General features: G+C 45.2%; 1 protein-coding gene and 1 pseudogene across 1 annotated transcript; both read left to right on the forward strand.

Annotated features, from left to right (window-relative positions):
- Positions 1 to 5874: 5874 nt before the first annotated feature.
- Positions 5875 to 7111, forward strand: LOC103642863 (exocyst complex component EXO70E2-like; annotated as a pseudogene).
- Positions 7112 to 7117: 6 nt separating this feature from the next.
- LOC103641919 (protein REDUCED WALL ACETYLATION 3-like) lies at positions 7118 to 7783 on the forward strand. The gene is made up of 3 exons (XM_020545723.1): positions 7118 to 7248; positions 7364 to 7619; positions 7707 to 7783. The coding sequence occupies exons 1-3, from the start codon at positions 7180 to 7182 to the stop codon at positions 7766 to 7768; spliced, it is 387 nt and encodes a 128-aa protein (XP_020401312.1). The 5' UTR covers positions 7118 to 7179; the 3' UTR covers positions 7769 to 7783.
- The last annotated feature ends 10861 nt before the right edge of the window (positions 7784 to 18644 follow it).

Genomic DNA, 18644 nt, shown 5'->3' on the forward strand with positions numbered 1-18644 from the left:
ATATGATTGAATCTTGGGAATCCTTATTCTTGACGTAGGAGGTAAACATCTTCTTCTCCCCCGTCATATGGTTTGTGCATCCGCTATCAATAATCCAGCTTGAACCCCCGGATGCATAAACCTGCAAGGCAAATTTAGGCTTGGGACTTAGGTACCCAACTCATGTTGGGTCCTATAAGGTTAGCACAAATATTCTTAGGGACCCAAATGCAAGTTTTATCTCCCTTGCATCTTGCCCCTAACTTCCTAGCAACAATTTTCTTATCCTTTCTATAAATAGCAAAGGAAGCATTTAGAGCACAATAAATTTCGGAAGGTTCATTCACTACTTTCCTAGGAGCATTATGAACTACATTTCTCCTAGGCATTTGGTGAACAACATTTCTTCTAAACACATTTCTACTATGCATAACATGAGAACTAGAAGCAGTCATAGCATAAGAGTCATAAGCATGTGAATCAAAAGCATCATAACTTCTATTTACATTTCTAGTTTGTCTTCTATCATGATACAAAAAGGCATGGTTCCTTTTAGCACTAGTAGCCATAGGGGCCTTCCCTTTCTCCTTGGTGGGAATGGGAGCCTTATGGCTTGTTAAGTTCTTGGCTTCCCTCTTGAAGCCAAGTCCATCCTTAATTGAGGGGTGTCTACCAACCGTGTAGGCATCCCTGGCAAATTTTAGTTTTTCAAACTCACTTTTGCTAGTCTTAAGTTGAGCATTGAGACTAGCCACTTCATCATCTAGTTTTGAAATTGAAACTAAGTGTTCACTACAAGCATTAACATCAAAATCCTTACACCTAGTGCAAATTGTAATATTTTCAACACAAGAGTTACTTGCTACTTCTAGTTTAGCAGTTAAAACATTAATTTCACCTTTTAAAGAAGAAATGGTTTCATTACAAGTAGAAAGTTCACAAGAAAGTATTCCATTTCTTTTAACTTCTAGAGCAAGTGAATTTTGAGCATTAACAAATTTATCATGCTCTTCATATAAAAGGTCTTCTTGTTTCTCTAAGATTATATCCTTTTCATTTAAGGCATCAATCAGCTCATTAATCTTAGCTATCTTAGTTCTATCCAATCCCTTGAATAAACTAGAGTAATCAATTTCCTCCTCACTAGATTCATCATCACTAGAAGAATCATAAGTATTAGCATTACGAGTGATTACCTTCTTTTCTCTTGCCATGAGGCAAGTGTGATGCTCGTTGGGGAAGAGAGCCGATTTGTTGAAGGCAATGGCGGCGAGTCCTTCGTTGTCGGAGTCGGACGAGGAGCAATCCGAATCCCACTCTTTTCCAATATGAGCCTCGCCCTTTGCCTTCTTGTAATTCTTCTTCTTTTCCCATTTTCCACTCTTCTTTTCCTGGTCACTATCATTATCGGGACAATTAGCGATAAAGTGACCAATCTTACCACACTTGAAGCATGAGTGCTTCCCCTTCGTCTTGGTCTTGTTGGGATGCTCCTTGCGACCCCTTAACGCCGTCTTGAAGCGCTTAATGATGAGAGCCATTTCTTCATCATTAAGTCCGGCCGCCTCAATTTGCGCCACCTTGCTTGGTAGTGCCTCCTTGCTTCTCGATGCCTTGAGAGCAATGGGTTGAGGCTCGTGGATTGGACCGTTCAACGCGTCATCGACGTACCTCGCCTCCTTGATCATCATCCGCCCGCTTACAAATTTTCCAAGAATTTCTTCGGGCGACATTTTGGTGTACCTGGGATTCTCACGAATATTATTCACCAAATGAGGATCAAGAACGGTAAAGGACCTTAGCATTAGGCGGACGACGTCATGGTCCGTCCATCGCGTGCTTCCATAGCTTCTTATCTTGTTGACAAGGGTCTTGAGCCGGTTGTATGTTTGGGTTGGCTCCTCTCCCCTTATCATAGCGAATCTCCCAAGTTCGCCTTCCACCAACTCCATCTTGGTGAGCATGGTGACGTCGTTGCCCTCGTGAGAGATTTTGAGGGTGTCCCATATCTGCTTGGCATTGTCCAAGCCGCTCACCTTATTGTATTCTTCCCTGCACAAAGATGCTAAGAGAACAGTAGTAGCTTGTGCATTTCTATGGATTTGTTCATTTATAAGCATAGGGCTATCCGAGCTATCAAATTTCATTCCATTCTCTACAATCTCCCATATGCTTGGATGGAGAGAGAATAAGTGACTACGCATTTTGTGACTCCAAAATCCGTAGTCCTCCCCATCGAAGTGTGGAGGTTTGCCAAGAGGAATGGAAAGCAAATGCGAATTCGAACTATGTGGAATACGAGAATAATCAAATGAAAAGTTTGAATTAACCGTCTTCCTGTAGTCGTTGTCGTCGTCCTTTTGGGAAGAAGAGGACTCATCGCTGTCGTAGTAGACGATCTCCTTGATGCGTCTTGTCTTCTTCTTCCCATCTTTTCGCTTGTGGCCCGAGCCCGAGTTGTTGGACTTGTCATCCCTTGGCTCGTTGACGAAAGACTCCTTCTCCTTGTCGTTGATCACAATTCCCTTCCCCTTAGGATCCATCTCTTCGGGCGGTTAGTCCCTTTCTTGAAGAGAACGGCTCCGATACCAATTGAGAGCACCTAGAGGGGGGGTGAATAGGTGATCCTGTAAAACTTCAAAACTTAAGCCACAAAAACTTGTTAAGTGTTAGCACAAGTATGGCCAAGTGGCTAGAGAGGAGTCAAAACACAATAACCACAAGAAATCAATCACAGAGATGACACGGTGGTTATCCCGTGGTTCGGCCAAGTACAAAAACTTGCCTACTCCACGTTGTGGCGTCCCAATGGACGAGAGTTGCACTCAACTCCTCTCAAGTGATCCAATGATCAACTTGAATACCACGGTGTTCTTGCTTTTCTTTTCTCAATCCCGTATGCGAGGAATCTCCACAACTTGGAGCCTCTCGCCCTTACAAAAGATGTTTACAGAGAATCACGGAGCAAGGGAGGGATTAGCAACTCACACACAACACAAAGATCACAGCGAAAACACACACACAAGACCCAGACTTGAGCTCAAGAGACTAGCACACTAGAACGGAGCTCAAATCACTAGAATATCAAACAGGTGTGCAAGATTGATGTGTGAGTGATCAAGAGTGCTCAAGGAATGCTTGGTATTCTCCTCCATGCGCCTAGGGGTCCCTTTTATAGCCCCAAGGCAGCTAGGAGCCGTTGAGAACACATCTGGAAGGCTATCCTTGCCTTCTGTCGTCGGGCGCACCGGACAGTCCGGTGCACACCGGACACTGTCCGGTGCCCGATTTATTTCCATAAACATCGCATCCGACCGTTGCTGTCTGTTGCGGATCCGGGCACCGTTGGCGCACCGGACATGTCCGGTGCACACCGGACGGTCCGGTGCCCCATTCCGACCGTTGGCTCGGCCACGTGTCGCGCGCCGATCACGCGGCCGACCGTTGGCCCGGCCGACCGTTGGCTCACCGGACAGTCCGGTGCACACCGGACGGTCCGGTGAATTTTAGCCGAAGTCGCCGGAGAAAAAACCCGAGAGCGGCTGGTTTGCTCCGCGCTGGTCTGGCGCGCCGGACACTGTCCGGTGCACACCGGACAGTCCGGTGCCCCAGCCCGAAGCAGCCCTCCACTCCTCTTCTTCTTCCTGTTTCTAACACTTAGACAAGAATATTAGTACACAAAACCAATGTACTAAGGCTTAGAAACATACCTTAACTTGTGATTTGCACTTTGTTCATCCATGGGCATATTTTCACATTTAAACACTTGTGTTTGCACTCAATCACCAAAATACTTAGAAATGGCCCAAAGGCACATTTCCCTTTCAGTCTTGAGTGTGTTGCTAATCCCTCCCTTGCTCTGTGCTTCTTTGTGAATTTCAAGTGTAAGGGCGAGAGGCTCCAAGTTGTGGAGATTTCTCGCAAACGGGATTGAGAAAAAGCAAGCAAAACACTGTGGTATTCAAGTGGGTCTTTGGACCGCTTGAGAGGGGTTGATTGCAACCCTCGTCCGTTGGGACGCCACAACGTGGAGTAGGCAAGCGTTGGTCTTGGCCGAACCACGGGATAACCACCGTGACATCTCTGTGACTGATCTTGTTGGTTATTGTGTTTTGTTGAAGATTCCTCTCTAGCCACTTGGCGGTTATTGTGCTAACACTTAACCAAGTTTTTGTGGCCTAAGTTTTAAGTGTTACAGGATCACCTATTCACCCCCCCCCCTCTAGGTGCTCTCAGTTTGTGAAGCCATACACAACCGACGGATGTATGACTACTTCAATGACTTATGTGTCTACACTTCGCTCTACTTCATCGAAGGTACCGTATGGTGAAGGATCTCTTTCTTCAAACCTTATAGAGGTTTGGTGAGCATTCCCCCTATTTGACGCTTATAGTCGATGCACTTAACCGCAACGATTTCTACCCCCACCAAGACGCACATCTGCTCTCTACATGTTTGCCTATGGTAGCGTTGCTGACTCCATTGATTAATATATCAAAATAGGGAAAAGCTTGAGAGTGCCCTGAATATTTCCTTAGGTGTATCATTCCATGTTCAACTAATCATCGTTGTCCATTAATGTACTCAAGGGAGAAACACCAAATATGAACTTCATGGTGAATGGACATAAGTACAGGCAAGGGTACTATCTTGTCGATGTCATCTACCCATAGTGCCCAGTGTTGTGAATATCATTCTCCTCACATAGACTCCAAAGTTGTGGATGTTTGCTTCATGTGAGCAGAGAGAGAGAGCATTTGAGGTCCTTAAGGCTCGCTTCCATACCCTCACTATCCCAGGTCATTATGTTTGCCACCAAATACTTGGTGTTGTCATATGCGCATGTATCATTCTGCACAACATGATCATTGAGGATGAGTATGGAGGAGCATACGATATGGACGACTATAAGATAGATGAGTCCTTTGTTATATCATCAATCATCACTCGTGAAGCACCTATGATCTTTGCAGCCATCCTTATCCATACTAGTATGGTCCATGATCGGCTCCAACATAGTTTAATTAAACATATTTAAACATATATCAATTGATTTTATGTATGAATTATATAGTTTTTTTGTTTCGTAATTTTATTTATGTTTTATGAATTACATAACTTTTATTTGTTTAATTATATAGTCTGATTTATTTTTTATTTCAATAAAACGATGTGTTTTATCTTAATTGAAGGCATGTAAAAATAGAAGTGGATGTGGCGCTGAACTGTAGACTAAGGTGGTGTTCGGTTCACCAAAGGTGACAGAACGGTAATGCAATGAGACCCCAACATGATTTGTTGCAATGCAATGGTTACCTGGTTTTGTTTGGTTGTTTTGGGCAACGCCATCTCATCCATTGTAGCAGCCAATTTTTGAAGAGGGACGCACGTTGTAAGATAGCGCCCGTTGAGGAGCGATAACCAAGTTTCATGGGGTTCGTATTAGTTCGTGGTGCGATGGGTTGCAACTCTGTCCAACCAAACGCCAGCCAAGAGAATCTAATGTGAACCAACTACACGGATCAAAAGATCCGAACCAAACAACACCTAAGAGTAAAGTCGGTAACTGAAACACTATGAATATCTCTACTACTTCTTAAAAGAGGACCGTAGGCATTCACACACAGGTGGTGCACGTTCTGCCTCCCACCTCGACATCCTCGCCCACAACACGCCGCTAATCTCGAAGTCGCGCCACGGCCGATCCACGCCTGTCTGCCGCCGCCCACGATTGTAGCCCACCCCGACACCGCGCCCCCTCTCCCCTGACGTGATGCCCGCCTCCGATCCCTTCTCCACGCAAAAGTAGGTCGCGGCCGGCCACCCCGCCCGTCGCTGTCTGACCCCGCACCAGCGACTCGCCGAGCGCATGCACAAGAAGAGGGGCTCCATCCATGAGGCAGCCATGCCGATGCTCATCAACAGGTATCTCTGGTGCGGAGCGGGGCTGGATGATTTGTTGGAGAGCGTGCAGCTTTCGTGTTACAGCTGCTTGCAGTTCCTAGAATTTAGCTCCCAAGGACGACATCGCGCAGTACCTCGCCGCTTTGGACGTCGCCATCGACCACCTCGCGCGCGGCGGCCTTGGTGGCGCGCGGGCCGGCGTCGCCGTCCAGCTCGCCATGGTGCGCCTCGAGGAGGAGCTGCGCCACCTCATGGTCCGCCACGCCGTCCCCATTGACCCCACGGGCCTCTTCTTCTTGCTCCGCCGCCTCTCGCTCGAGTCCATGGACGACCTCAACGCCTGCCCCAACTTCGACGCCGCCACGCCGCATAGCCTCGACGCCACCCCCGCCGGTCCGGAGACCGCGCGCGGCGCCTCCCTCGGATCTAATCCCTTTGAGGACCAGGTGTTCGATCCTGTGCGCCCCGGGGCCGTCGAAGACCTGCGCGCCATCGCCCACCGGATGGCGCACGCGGGATCCGCCGCAACCTGCTCGACGAGTACCTCTCCGTGCTTAGCGTCGAGCGCCTCAGCATCGACGATGTGCAACGCATCGAGTGGAAGCTGCTCAACGACAAGATGAAGAAGTGGGTGCACGGGGTCAAGACGGTCGTGCGCGTGCTGCTGGCTGGTGAGTGTCGCCTCTATGACCAGGTGCTCGATGCGTCTGATGAACTTATGGATGCGTGTTTCCTTGAGTCCACCAAAGGATGCATTATGCAGATTATTAGCTTTGGGGGTGTCGTGGCGGTGTGCCCCCGCTCGCCAGAGAAGGTCCCTCGGATCCTTGACATGTATGAGGCACTTGCAGAGGTGATCCCTGAAATGAAGGACTGGTGCATAGGATGTTCTGGGGATGGCGTGATCAGTGACGTGCAAGCCATTCTTGATAGGCTTGGGGATGTCGTGTGGGGTAACATGTTTGAGTTTGGGAAGATGTTTCAGCAGGAGACCTCAAGGAGGGCGATGACAGCTGGAGAGATCCACCCAATGACACGTTATGTAACTATTTGAGGTTGCTAGTTGTTTACAGTGAGACACTTGATGCACTATTGGCTGAATACAGCAGTGGTCATGATACTTTCAGAAGTTCTGATGATCAAGATCAGGAACACTTGGAGAGAATGGCCCCTTTTGGAAGGCGTCTTCTGAAGCTGATATCTTACCTGGAGGCCAATTTGCAAGAGTGTACCATTATTTTGCTGCTTCTGAGATATACAATGCAATCCGTGTGTTCATTGCTTGCTATGTCTGGATGACTGGATTTGGGAATTTCTCATATTACTATATCAAGAAAGATTTTAGTATTGCAAGATTTGCTCAGGTGCCTATGCTACCTCATCAGTCTTATTTTGTGCTATGTCCTAATGAGTTTAGTCTCCTGTATTTCTTGTTACCGCCTTTTAAGCACTAGACCAATAACTATACTTTCCATGCAGATGATGTGGAGGTTAAATTTCTTTGTGGCATTCTGTTGCATTGTCCTTGACAATGATCTCATGCTCTATTATATATGCCCAATGCACACACTATTTACTCTTATGGTATATGGATCACTTGGTCTGTTTAACAAATACAATGAGGTACCATCAATCATGGCTATTAAGATTGCTTGCTGCTTCTTGTCTGTAATTTTGATATGGGAAATCCCTGGGGTATTTGAATTATTGTGGGCCCCTTTTACGTTTCTGCTAGGTAAGTTATTGATGTAGTTTTGTATGACATTCTCCCTACCAGTCATGCTCAGGAGTTCAGAACCAACCTTAATTATTTTCTATTCAGGCTATAAAGATCCATCACCATCCAAGGCACACTTACCCGTGCTACATGAGTGGCATTTCTGATCTGGCCTCGATCGATACATATGGATTATTGGAATGATTTATGCTTACTTCCATCCTAATGTAAGTATTTCAGATATGGACCTATATTACCCTGATCACCCTCTGAGATTGTATCTGCGAGATGTTATTGGATACGTCTCGATATATTTTCCCTAATCTCTATATATATTAAGCATCGTTTCTTTTGTTCAGATCATGCTAACCTTAACATGGAGCTTTTGACGTACAAAGAAGTTCACTTCTTAGTCCTTGTATTTGTGATATACACATTGTAGTATAATTTGATTTGTTCCAGTTTAATTATGTATTGTTTGGTGGTAAAAAATTAGTGATATATTGAGGTCGATGACAATATGTATTGTTCATTTTCATATAATTGTTGTTCACTAACATTTTATTAATAATTTGTGAGTCATCGCAATGCACAGACACCTAACTATCATATTTAGAAATCTGCATTATATTGATGGTCGTAATGTAGTGGTGAAACAAATAGATTAAAATAATAAAATTTATGTATGACCAAGATCACCAATGGATTATAATTTTTTTTCTTATAACAATATAACACATTTATATATAAGTTATTGTAATATTATATGTTCCCGTTGTAAGACACGGGCATTCACCTAGTATGAGGCTATCCGCACTCATGGAACCCTAAATTTCTACTCTAAAAGGAATATTCTATCCTCGTCAGCGAGATTCTGTACTCTATCTCACAATATTTCGCAGTCATATTCACCTTAAATCTCTACCCTATACCAACTACCACATATTCTATTATTTATTTTCACCTCTCTCCTAACCGGCCTCTCACAACGTCTCTCTTGGGCCCCACCTCCGGTCCCACCTCTGTCATCCAGTCGCACGGCAGCGAACGCTGCAGATAGAGTTCTTCTCAGCCGACTGTATTTTACAGCTATCTTTCCAGTCACTCGCTGCAGCACCATTCGAACTCTATAGCCTACGGTATTCTTTACAGTTCCTTTTCAAGTACGTGACTGCAGGCAGCCTGATATATAAGTTGCTATGATATGATATATCTATGGTATATAACTATCAATAACTTACTTGGCAGGCGACAATTGCGAACTCTCCAGATTCTGCAATGAAAGCATCCTAATTGCAACAAGGAGATGCGTGTGGCTCCCCGTGGCTCAGAGCTGCCCGCTTGTCCACGTCAAGGGGCAGGCTGCTGATGTGGCTCCAACGGTGACTGATGGACACCTAACCGGACGTCATCTTCGCCTTCAACATCAGGATCGCGCGCGTCAGATGCTACTGTATATGTACTACACGGTACGCTCTTATACTAATTCTGGTGCAGGTACGACGGTTGAAGCGGCGTTAGGTCAGGCTTTGGGCTCGGGGTAACAAACTAAGGTGTTTGGTTTCTAGGGACTAATGTTTAGTCACTCCATTTTATTATATTTTAGTCTCTAAATTACTAAATATAGAAACTAAAACTCTATTTTAGTTTCCCTATTTAACAATTTATAAACTGAAATGAAATAAAATGGAGAGACTAAAATTTAGTCCCTATAAACCAAACACCCCTTAACAATAAACAAAGAACTTGGAAAATGTAGAAAAGGCGCTGGATCGTTGTGGGGCCTGGTTGTATGGGCTGTAAACATTCTTATTTCACGGCCCATGATGGCGTCGCAATGATGGAGCGGGCTAGCGGGGATCTTCCCGGGGAAGCCCACGGAATATTACCCAACACTCGCTCCGCCTAGGATTGAAGCCCGCCTAGAAAATGCGCTGGGTTTGCCGTCGCTCGGTGCGGGCCGCTTGATTTGTGAGCCGGCCGGCCCTACTACTACTGCGCGTGCAAAAAACTACAGGATGGTCCAGGCCTCACACGGTCACGGGCCCTCCGACACACGGCTCGCTCCCTTTCGCTGCTGCCATGCCGACGCGCGCCGCCGGGAAGGGCAAGGGCCATGGCGCACGCCGGCCGAGCCGCCGGGTTGGTACCAGATCGCGGCGGAGCACGCACGTACGCGTCGCCGCCGGACACGTCTTGAGCCGTGGGGCTCTACGACACCTGTGCGTTGGCCTAGGACACGGGATGGTGAGATCATGAGGCACAGGTTTGCTTCGTTCCATGACTGTTCCTTGGTCCTCATTATGCCCTGCAGTTCCTGTACCTCTCATAGATTCCCCATGGACTGATCGACATGCCGTACTAGCCACCGCGCCTGTACGACGCCCGACGCCAACACATGCACATTTAACACCGGCGAGTCAGTCGCGCGCGGTGGCTAATAATAATAACATGCAAAATCCCAGTCCAAGTACTCTGGCATTCGACGGACGCCCCCATGTCCACAACTCCACATGCAGGAGACAGATCAGGCACGTTGACAAATCTTCAGGAAATGCAGGCGCATCTTGTCACGACCCACTGCACTGCTGCTCGCCTACAGAAGCGGATCCTGCTGCCGCGCCGCGGCCACCGCCGAAGTTGACCGCAGCAGGCGACTCGAGATCGCAAATGGCTCGGCTCGGCGCATCATGAAATTCGCCAGCGCCAATGGCCGCGAGCCTGGATGCGTGTGCCACGGAGAATCCCAGGGTCGCAAGGGGACAGAAACGAGACGGCTCACATGCGTACGAACGCCCTGGCGCACACGCGTCGCGCCGGCCTGCCTGTGGAAGTCCAACCCCCTTTGTTTCCCCGCTGTTTTCGTTTCGGTGGCTCAGCCAGAAGAAGCCACCTGAAACAAGGCAGTCAGACCGGCAGCTCCCTGGAATTTCCTTCCCCGGTGAGCGCCCCCTCCTCTCATTGGAGCATAGTGAAGGTAATGTTGGGTGACTGGTGGCTCCATGGATGCTGGGACGTCCTTGGCCCTCCAAGGATCTCAGTGCGATAAGGTTCTTCAAACCTTCGATGCTCTCAAGAGGCCGGTTGATGTGGCGGGTATTGATCTTGACAATGCTATGTGGTGAGCTAGTTTTGCCACTTCGCTAAGGCCGTCTTTAGATCCTTCTAGCTTATTGTTTGACGGTGGTAAATAATCAGCTAGCAAAAATTAGCCAGGTTATGTTTGTAGACTTGGCTAATAGATGTTTTTTCTCTTTATACGATCTATTAGCACCTATCCAATAGCTGATGGATAAACAGTTTGTCAACCCTCCGATTAACAATTAGTCAATTTATCAGCCCACCTGTTTGGAGGCTAATGTGTTAAAATTAGTCGGCAAATTGTTTGCCACGAGGATCCTAACATGCCCTAAGTTCATGTAGGAGTTAATAGCTGGATTGGTGGAGATGCAATGGACTTGGAATGGGTGTATTTTAGGTTGATTACCCCATCTTTTAATCTTTTTTTTTAACTCCTACCACTATATCTAGCTCTCGTCGCACGAACAGGATAGAATACAACATTACAACGCTACAGCTCGCTTCTCAATTGAGTAGCATATGAATCTCCTCGTCCCAATCCTTTACGCGCATAGAGAGTTAGAGCAAACCTCTAGTATCATGGACTACTAAATACACTCGCTCGTGCGTGTAGAGTGTAGACGATCAGGTTTTTGGACAATGTTTTCGTGACCGTTCGCTAAGAATCTTAATCCTAAAGGGCTTTCAAGGGACGGTAATATGAACATCTACACTATGGTCCACAACTTCAAACAATACATGATGTCAACTTATATGGATGCAGTCACCAATTCCTTGATTCTGTTTTGGAGTGTTTGGTTTAGAGAATCAATTAATCTAAATGATGTGTGCATCATGAGTCCATTCCATAAATTTAGTGGAATAAACTCATTCTTTATATTATTGCTAATTATTAGCCTATTAGGAATGCAATGGTGATGGATCAACCTATTTCATTCCACAAACCAAACAAAAAAGTGAGGACTGAGAAGATGACTGAAAGTCGCCAAGAGGGGGGGTGAATAGGGCGAAACTGAAATTCTCAAAAATAATCACAACTACAAGCCGGGTTAGCGTTAGAAATATAATCGAGTCCGCGAGAGAGGGCGCAAAACAAATCGCAAGCGAATAATGAAGTGAGACACGCGGATTTGTTTTACCGAGGTTCGGTTCTCTCAAACCTACTCCTCGTTGAGGAGGCCACAAAGGCCGGGTCTCTTTCAACCCTTCCCTCTCTCAAACGGTCCCTTGGACCGAGTGAGCTTCTCTTCTCAAATCACTTGGGAATCAAGCTTCCCGCAAGGGCCACCACACGATTGGTGCCTCTTGCCTCAATTACAAGTGAGTGTTTGATCACAAGAAGGAATGCGAAAGAAAAGAAGCGATCCAAGCGCAAGAGCTCAAATGAACACTACAAATCACTCTCTCTAATCACTAATGCTTTGTGTGGAGTTGGGAGAGGATTTGATCTCTTTTGGTGTGCTTTGCAATGAATGCTAGCTCTTGTATAGTGGTTGGAAGCTGGAAAACTTGGATGCAATGAATGTGGGGGTGGTTGGGGTATTTATAGCCCCAACCACCAAACTTGACCGTTGGTGGAGGCTGTCTGTTCGATGGCGCACCGGACAGTCCGGTGCACACCGGACATGTCCGGTGCCCCAGCCACGTCACCAGTGCCGTTGGAATCTGACCGTTGGAGTTCTGACTTCTGGGCCCGCCTCGATGTCCGGTGGCGCACCGGACATGAACTGTTCAGTGTCCGGTGCGTCGGTATGGGCGTGCCTGCCTTCTGCGCGCGCTGCGCGCGCATTTAATGCATTGCAGGTAGCCGTTGGCGCGAAGTAGTCGTTGCTCCGAGGATGCACCGGACAGTCCGGTGCACACCGGACATGTCCGGTGAATTATAGCGGAGTAGCCTTCGTGAAAACCCGAAGCTGGCGAGTTCCAGAGCCGCGTCCCGTTGGAGCATCGGACACTGTCCGGTGTACACCGGACAGTCCGGTGAATTATAGCGCGCCGGCTCTGGATTTTCCCGAAGGTGACGAGTTGGAGTTGGAGTCCTCTGGTGCACCAGACACTGTCCGGTGGCACACCGGACAGTCCGGTGCGCCAGATCAGAGGTGCCTTCGGTTATCCCTTTGCTCTTTTGTTGAACCCAACACTTGGTCTTTTTATTGGCTAAGTGTGAACCTTTGGCACCTGTATAACTTATACACTAGAGCAAACTAGTTAGTCCAAAGATTTGTGTTGGGCAATTTAACCACCAAAATTATATAGAAACTAGGTGTAAGCCTAATTCCCTTTCAATCTCCCCCTTTTTGGTGATTGATGCCAACACAAACCAAAGCAAATGTAGAAGTGCAGAATTGAACTAGTTTGCGTAAATGTAAGTGCAAAGGTTGCTTGGAATTGAGCCAATATAAATACTTACAAGATATGCATGGATCAGTTCTTTCATTTTAACATTTTGGACCACGCTTGCACCACATGTTTTGTTTTTGCAAATTCTTTTGTGAATCCTTTTCAAAGTTCTTTTGCAAATAGTCAAAGGTAAATGAATAAGATTTTTCAAAGCATTTTCAAGATTTGAAATTTTCTCCCCCTGTTACAAATGCTTCTCCTTTGACTAAACAAAACTCCCCTTAAATGAGATCCTCCTCTTAGTGTTCAAGAGGGTTTTGATATATCCTTTTTGAAATACTACTTTCTCCCCCTTTTGAACACAATAGGATACCAATTGATAGTATTTTTGGAAACACGAAGTTTTTGAAATTGGTGGTGGTGCGGTCCTTTTGCTTTGGGCTCTTACTTTTCTCCCCCTTTGGCATGAATCGCCAAAAACGGAATCATTAGAGCCCTCTAGAACTACCCTCTCCCTTTTTGGTCATAAATAAATGAGTGAAGATTATACCAAAGATGGAGAGGTGATGCGGAGCGTCGGCGAAGGATGAGTAGTAGAGTGGAGTGGAAGCCTTTGTCTCCGCCGAAGACTCCAATTCCCTTTCAATATACCTATGACTTGGTTTGAAATACACTTGAAAACACATTAGTCATAGCATATATATAAAAGAGACATGATCAAAGGTATACTTATGAGCTATGTGTGCAAATTAACAAAAGAAGTTCCTAGAATCAAGAATATTGAGCTCATGCCTAAGTTTGGTAAAAGTTTGTTCATCAAGAGGCTTGGTAAAGATATCGGCTAATTGATCTTTAGTGTTAATGTATGAAATCTCGATATCCCCCTTTTGTTGGTGATCCCTAAGAAAATGATACCGAATGGCTATGTGCTTAGTGCGGCTATGCTCGACGGGATTGTCGGTCATTTTGATTGCACTCTCATTATCACATAGCAAAGGGACTTTGGTTAATTTGTAACCGTAGTCCCGCAGGGTTTGCCTCATCCAAAGCAATTGCGCGCAACAATGACCTGCGGCAATGTACTCGGCTTCGGCGGTTGAAAGAGCGACCGAATTTTGCTTCTTTGAAGCCCAAGACACCAAGGATCTTCCCAAGAACTGGCAAGTCCCCGATGTGCTCTTTCTATTAATCTTACACCCCGCCCAGTCGGCATCCGAATAACCAATTAAATCAAAAGTGGATCCCCGAGTGGGGGTGGGCGTTCGGGTTACCCGAAAATTTTGGGTCGGGTAATTCGGGTTTTTAAAATTTCGGGTTTTGAGAATCGATACCCGAAATTACAACGGGTTTTACAATACCCGAAAATTCGGGTACCCGAAATTTCGGGTTCGGGTATTCCCGAACTACCCGAACTATTGTGTCGACTTCATAAAAATACATACACCCTATTAAATTAGTATAAAATATAGTTTGAATAATGATATACATGGACATATAAAACACAAGCAATCTACAATCACAAGTTATGCACACATACACATAATTATAAATATACAAATTAATAATTAAGCATGACATGAGTACATGACACATGAAAGTTCGGGTAATTCGGGTATTTCGGGTACCCGATTGTGATACCCGAATTACCCGAACTAAATTCGGGTTTTGCAAGTTGCTACCCGAAATTCCCAAACAAAATTCGGGTTTCGGGTATTTCGAGTTCGGGTTCGGGTTTCGGGTTACGGGTTTTTTGCCCAGCCCTATCCCCGAGGGTACCAAAGCCCAAACTTAGGAGTATAAGCCAAATATCTCAAGATTCGTTTTACGGCCGTAAGGTGGGATTCCTTAGGGTCGGATTGGAACCTTGCACACATGCAAACGGAAAGCATAATATCCGGTCGAGATGCACATAAATAGAGTAAAGAATCTATCATCGACCGGTATACCTTTTGATCCACGGACTTACCTCCCGTGTCGAGATCGAGATGCCCATTAGTTCCCATGGGTGTCTTGATGGGCTTGGCATCCTTCATTCCAAACTTGTTTAGAATGTCTTGAGTATACTTTGTTTGGCTAATGAAGGAGCCCTCTTGGAGTTGCTTCACTTGAAATCCTAAGAAGTACTTCAACTCCCCCATCATAGACATCTCGAACTTTTGTGTCATGATCCTACTAAACTCTTCACATGTAGATTCGTTAGTAGACCCAAATATAATATCATCAACATAAATTTGGCATACAAACAAATCATTCTCAAGTGTTTTGGTAAATAGCGTAGGATCGGCCTTTCCGACTTTGAAGCCATTAGCAATAAGGAAATCTCTAAGGCATTCATACCACGCTCTTGGGGCTTGCTTGAGCCCATAAAGCGCCTTAGAGAGCCTATAAACATGGTTAGGGTACTCACTATCTTCAAAACCGGGAGGTTGCTCAACATAGACCTCTTCCTTGATTGGTCCATTGAGGAAAGCACTTTTCACGTCCATTTGATAAAGCTTAAAGCCATGGTAAGTAGCATAGGCCAATAATATGCGAATTGACTCAAGCCTAGCTACGGGTGCATAGGTTTCACCGAAATCCAAACCTTCGACTTGGGAGTATCCCTTGGCCACAAGTCGTGCTTTGTTCCTTGTCACCACACCATGCTCATCTTGCTTGTTGCGGAAAACCCATTTGGTTCCTACAACATTTTGATTAGGACGTGGAACTAAATGCCATACCTCATTTCTAGTGAAGTTGTTGAGCTCCTCTTGCATCGCCACCACCCAATCCGAATCTTGTAGTGCTTCCTCTACCCTGTGTGGCTCAATAGAGGAAACAAACGAGTAATGTTCACAAAAATGTGCAACACGAGATCTAGTAGTTACCCCCTTATGAATGTCGCCGAGGATGGTGTCGACGGGGTGATCTCGTTGTATTGCTTGGTGGACTCTTGGGTGTGGCGGCCTTGGTTCTTGCTCATCCTCCTTTTCTTGATCATTTGCATCTCCCCCTTGATCATTGCTGTCATCTTGAGGGGGCTCGTCTCTTTGATCTTCTCCTTCATCAACTTGAGCCTCGTCCTCATTTTGGGTTGGCGGAGATGCTTTTGTGGACGAGGATGGTTGATCTTGTGCATGTGGAGGCTCTTCGGATTCCTTAGGACACACATCCCCAATGGACATGTTCCTTAGCGCGATGCATGGAGCCTGTTCTTCACCTATCTCATCAAGATCAACTTGCTCTACTTGAGAGCCGTTAGTTTCATCAAACACAATGTCACAAGAAACTTCAACTAGTCCTGAGGACTTGTTAAAGACTCTATATGCCCTTGTGTTTGAATCATATCCTAGTAAAAAGCCTTCTACAGTTTTAAGAGCAAATTTAGATTTTCTACTTCTCTTAACAAGAATAAAGCATTTGCTACCAAAAACTCTAAAATATGAAATATTGGGCTTTTTACCGGTTAGGAGTTCATAGGATGTCTTCTTGAGGATTCGGTGAAGATATAACCGGTTGATGGCGTAGCAGGCGGTGTTCACCGCCTCAGCCCAAAACCGATCCGGTGTCTTGTACTCATCAAGCATGGTTCTTGCCATGTCTAATAGAGTTCGATTCTTCCTCTCCACTACACTATTTTGTTGTGGGGTGTAGGGAGAAGAGAATTCATGCTTGATGCCCTCCTCCTCAAGAAAGCCTTCGATTTGAGAGTTCTTGAACTCCGTCCCGTTGTCGCTTCTTATTTTCTTGATCCTTAAGCCGAACTCATTTTGAGCTCGTCTCAAGAATCCCTTTAAGGTCTCTTGGGTTTGAGATTTTTCCTGCAAAAAGAATACCCAAGTGAAGCGAGAATAATCATCCACTATTACAAGACAATACTTACTCCCGCCGATGCTTATGTAAGCAATCGGGCCGAATAGATCCATGTGGAGTAGCTCAAGTGGCATGTCGGTCGTCATGATGTTCTTGTGTGGATGTTGGGACCCAACTTGCTTTCCTGCTTGGCATGCGCTACAAATCCTGTCTTTCTCAAAATGAACATTTGTTAGTCCTAAAATGTGCTCTCCCTTTAGAAGCTTATGAAGATTCTTCATTCCAACATGGGCTAGTCGGCGGTGCTAGAGCCAACCCATGTTAGTCTTAGCAATTAAGCATGTGTCGAGTTCAGCTCTATCAAAATCTACCAAGTATAGCTGACCCTCTAACACACCCTTAAATGCTATTGAATCATCACTTCTTCTAAAGACAGTAACACCTACATCAGTAAATAGACAGTTGTAGCCCATTTGACATAATTGGGATACGGAAAGCAAATTGTAATCTAAAGAATCTACAAGAAAAACATTGGAAATAGTATGGTCAGGTGATATAGCAATTTTACCCAATCCTTTGACCAAACCTTGATTTCCATCCCCGAATGTGATAGTCCGTTGGGGATCTTGGTTTTTCTCATATGAGGAGAACATCTTCTTCTCCCCTGTCATGTGGTTTGTGCACCCGCTGTCGAGTATCCAACTTGAGCCCCCGGATGCATAAACCTATAAAACAATTTTAGTTCTTGACTTTAGGTACCCAAACGATTTTGGGTCCTTTGGCATTAGAAACAAGAACTTTGGGTACCCAAACACAAGTCTTGGAGCCCTTGTGTTTGCCCCCAACAAACTTGGCAACGATCTTGCCGGATTTGTTAGTCAAAACATAAGATGCATCAAAAGTCTTGAATGAAATGCTATGTTCACTTGATGCACTAGGGGTTTTCTTCTTAGGCAACTTAGCACGGGTTGGTTGCCTAGAGCTAGATGTCTCACCCTTATACATAAATGCATGATTAGGGCCAGAGTGAGACTTCCTAGAATGAATTTTCCTAATTTTGCTCTCAGGATAACCGGCAGGGTATAAATTGTAACCCTCGTTATCCTGAGGCATGGGAGCTTTGCCCTTAACAAAATTGGACAATCTTTTAGGAGGGGCACTAAGTTTGACATTGTCTCCCCTTTGGTAGCCAATGCCATCCTTAATGCCAGGGTGTCTCCCATTATAGAGCATACTTCTAGCAAACTTAAACTTTTCATTTTCTAAATTATGCTCGGCAATTTTTGCATCTAATATTGTTATATGATCATTTTGTTGTTTAATTAAAGTCATGTGATCATGAATAGCATTAATATCAACATCTCTACATCTGGTACAAATGGAAACATGCCCAACACTAGATGTAGAGGGTTTGCATGAATTAAGTTCAACGATCTTAGCACGCAAGATATCATTATTATCTCTAAGATCGAAAATTGTAACATTGCAAACATCTAGTTCTTTAGCCTTAGCAATTAAATTTTCATTTTCTACTCTAAGGCTAGCAAGAGAAATGTTCAATTCTTCAATCTTAGCAAGCAAATCATCATTATCATTTCTAAGATTGGGAATTGAAACATTACAAACATGTGAATCAACCTTAGCATTTAAACTAGCATTTTCATTTCTAAGGTTGGTAATAGTGTCATGGCAAGTACTTAGCTCACTAGATAATTTCTCACATTTTTCTACCTCTAGAGCATAAGCATTTTTAACCTTAACATGCTTTTTATTTTCCTTGATTAGGAAGTCCTCTTGGGAGTCCAAGAGGTCATCCTTTTCATGGATGGC

This window comes from Zea mays, chromosome 10 (genome assembly GCF_902167145.1).
Source record: "Zea mays cultivar B73 chromosome 10, Zm-B73-REFERENCE-NAM-5.0, whole genome shotgun sequence".
Lineage (NCBI taxonomy): Eukaryota > Viridiplantae > Streptophyta > Magnoliopsida > Poales > Poaceae > Zea > Zea mays.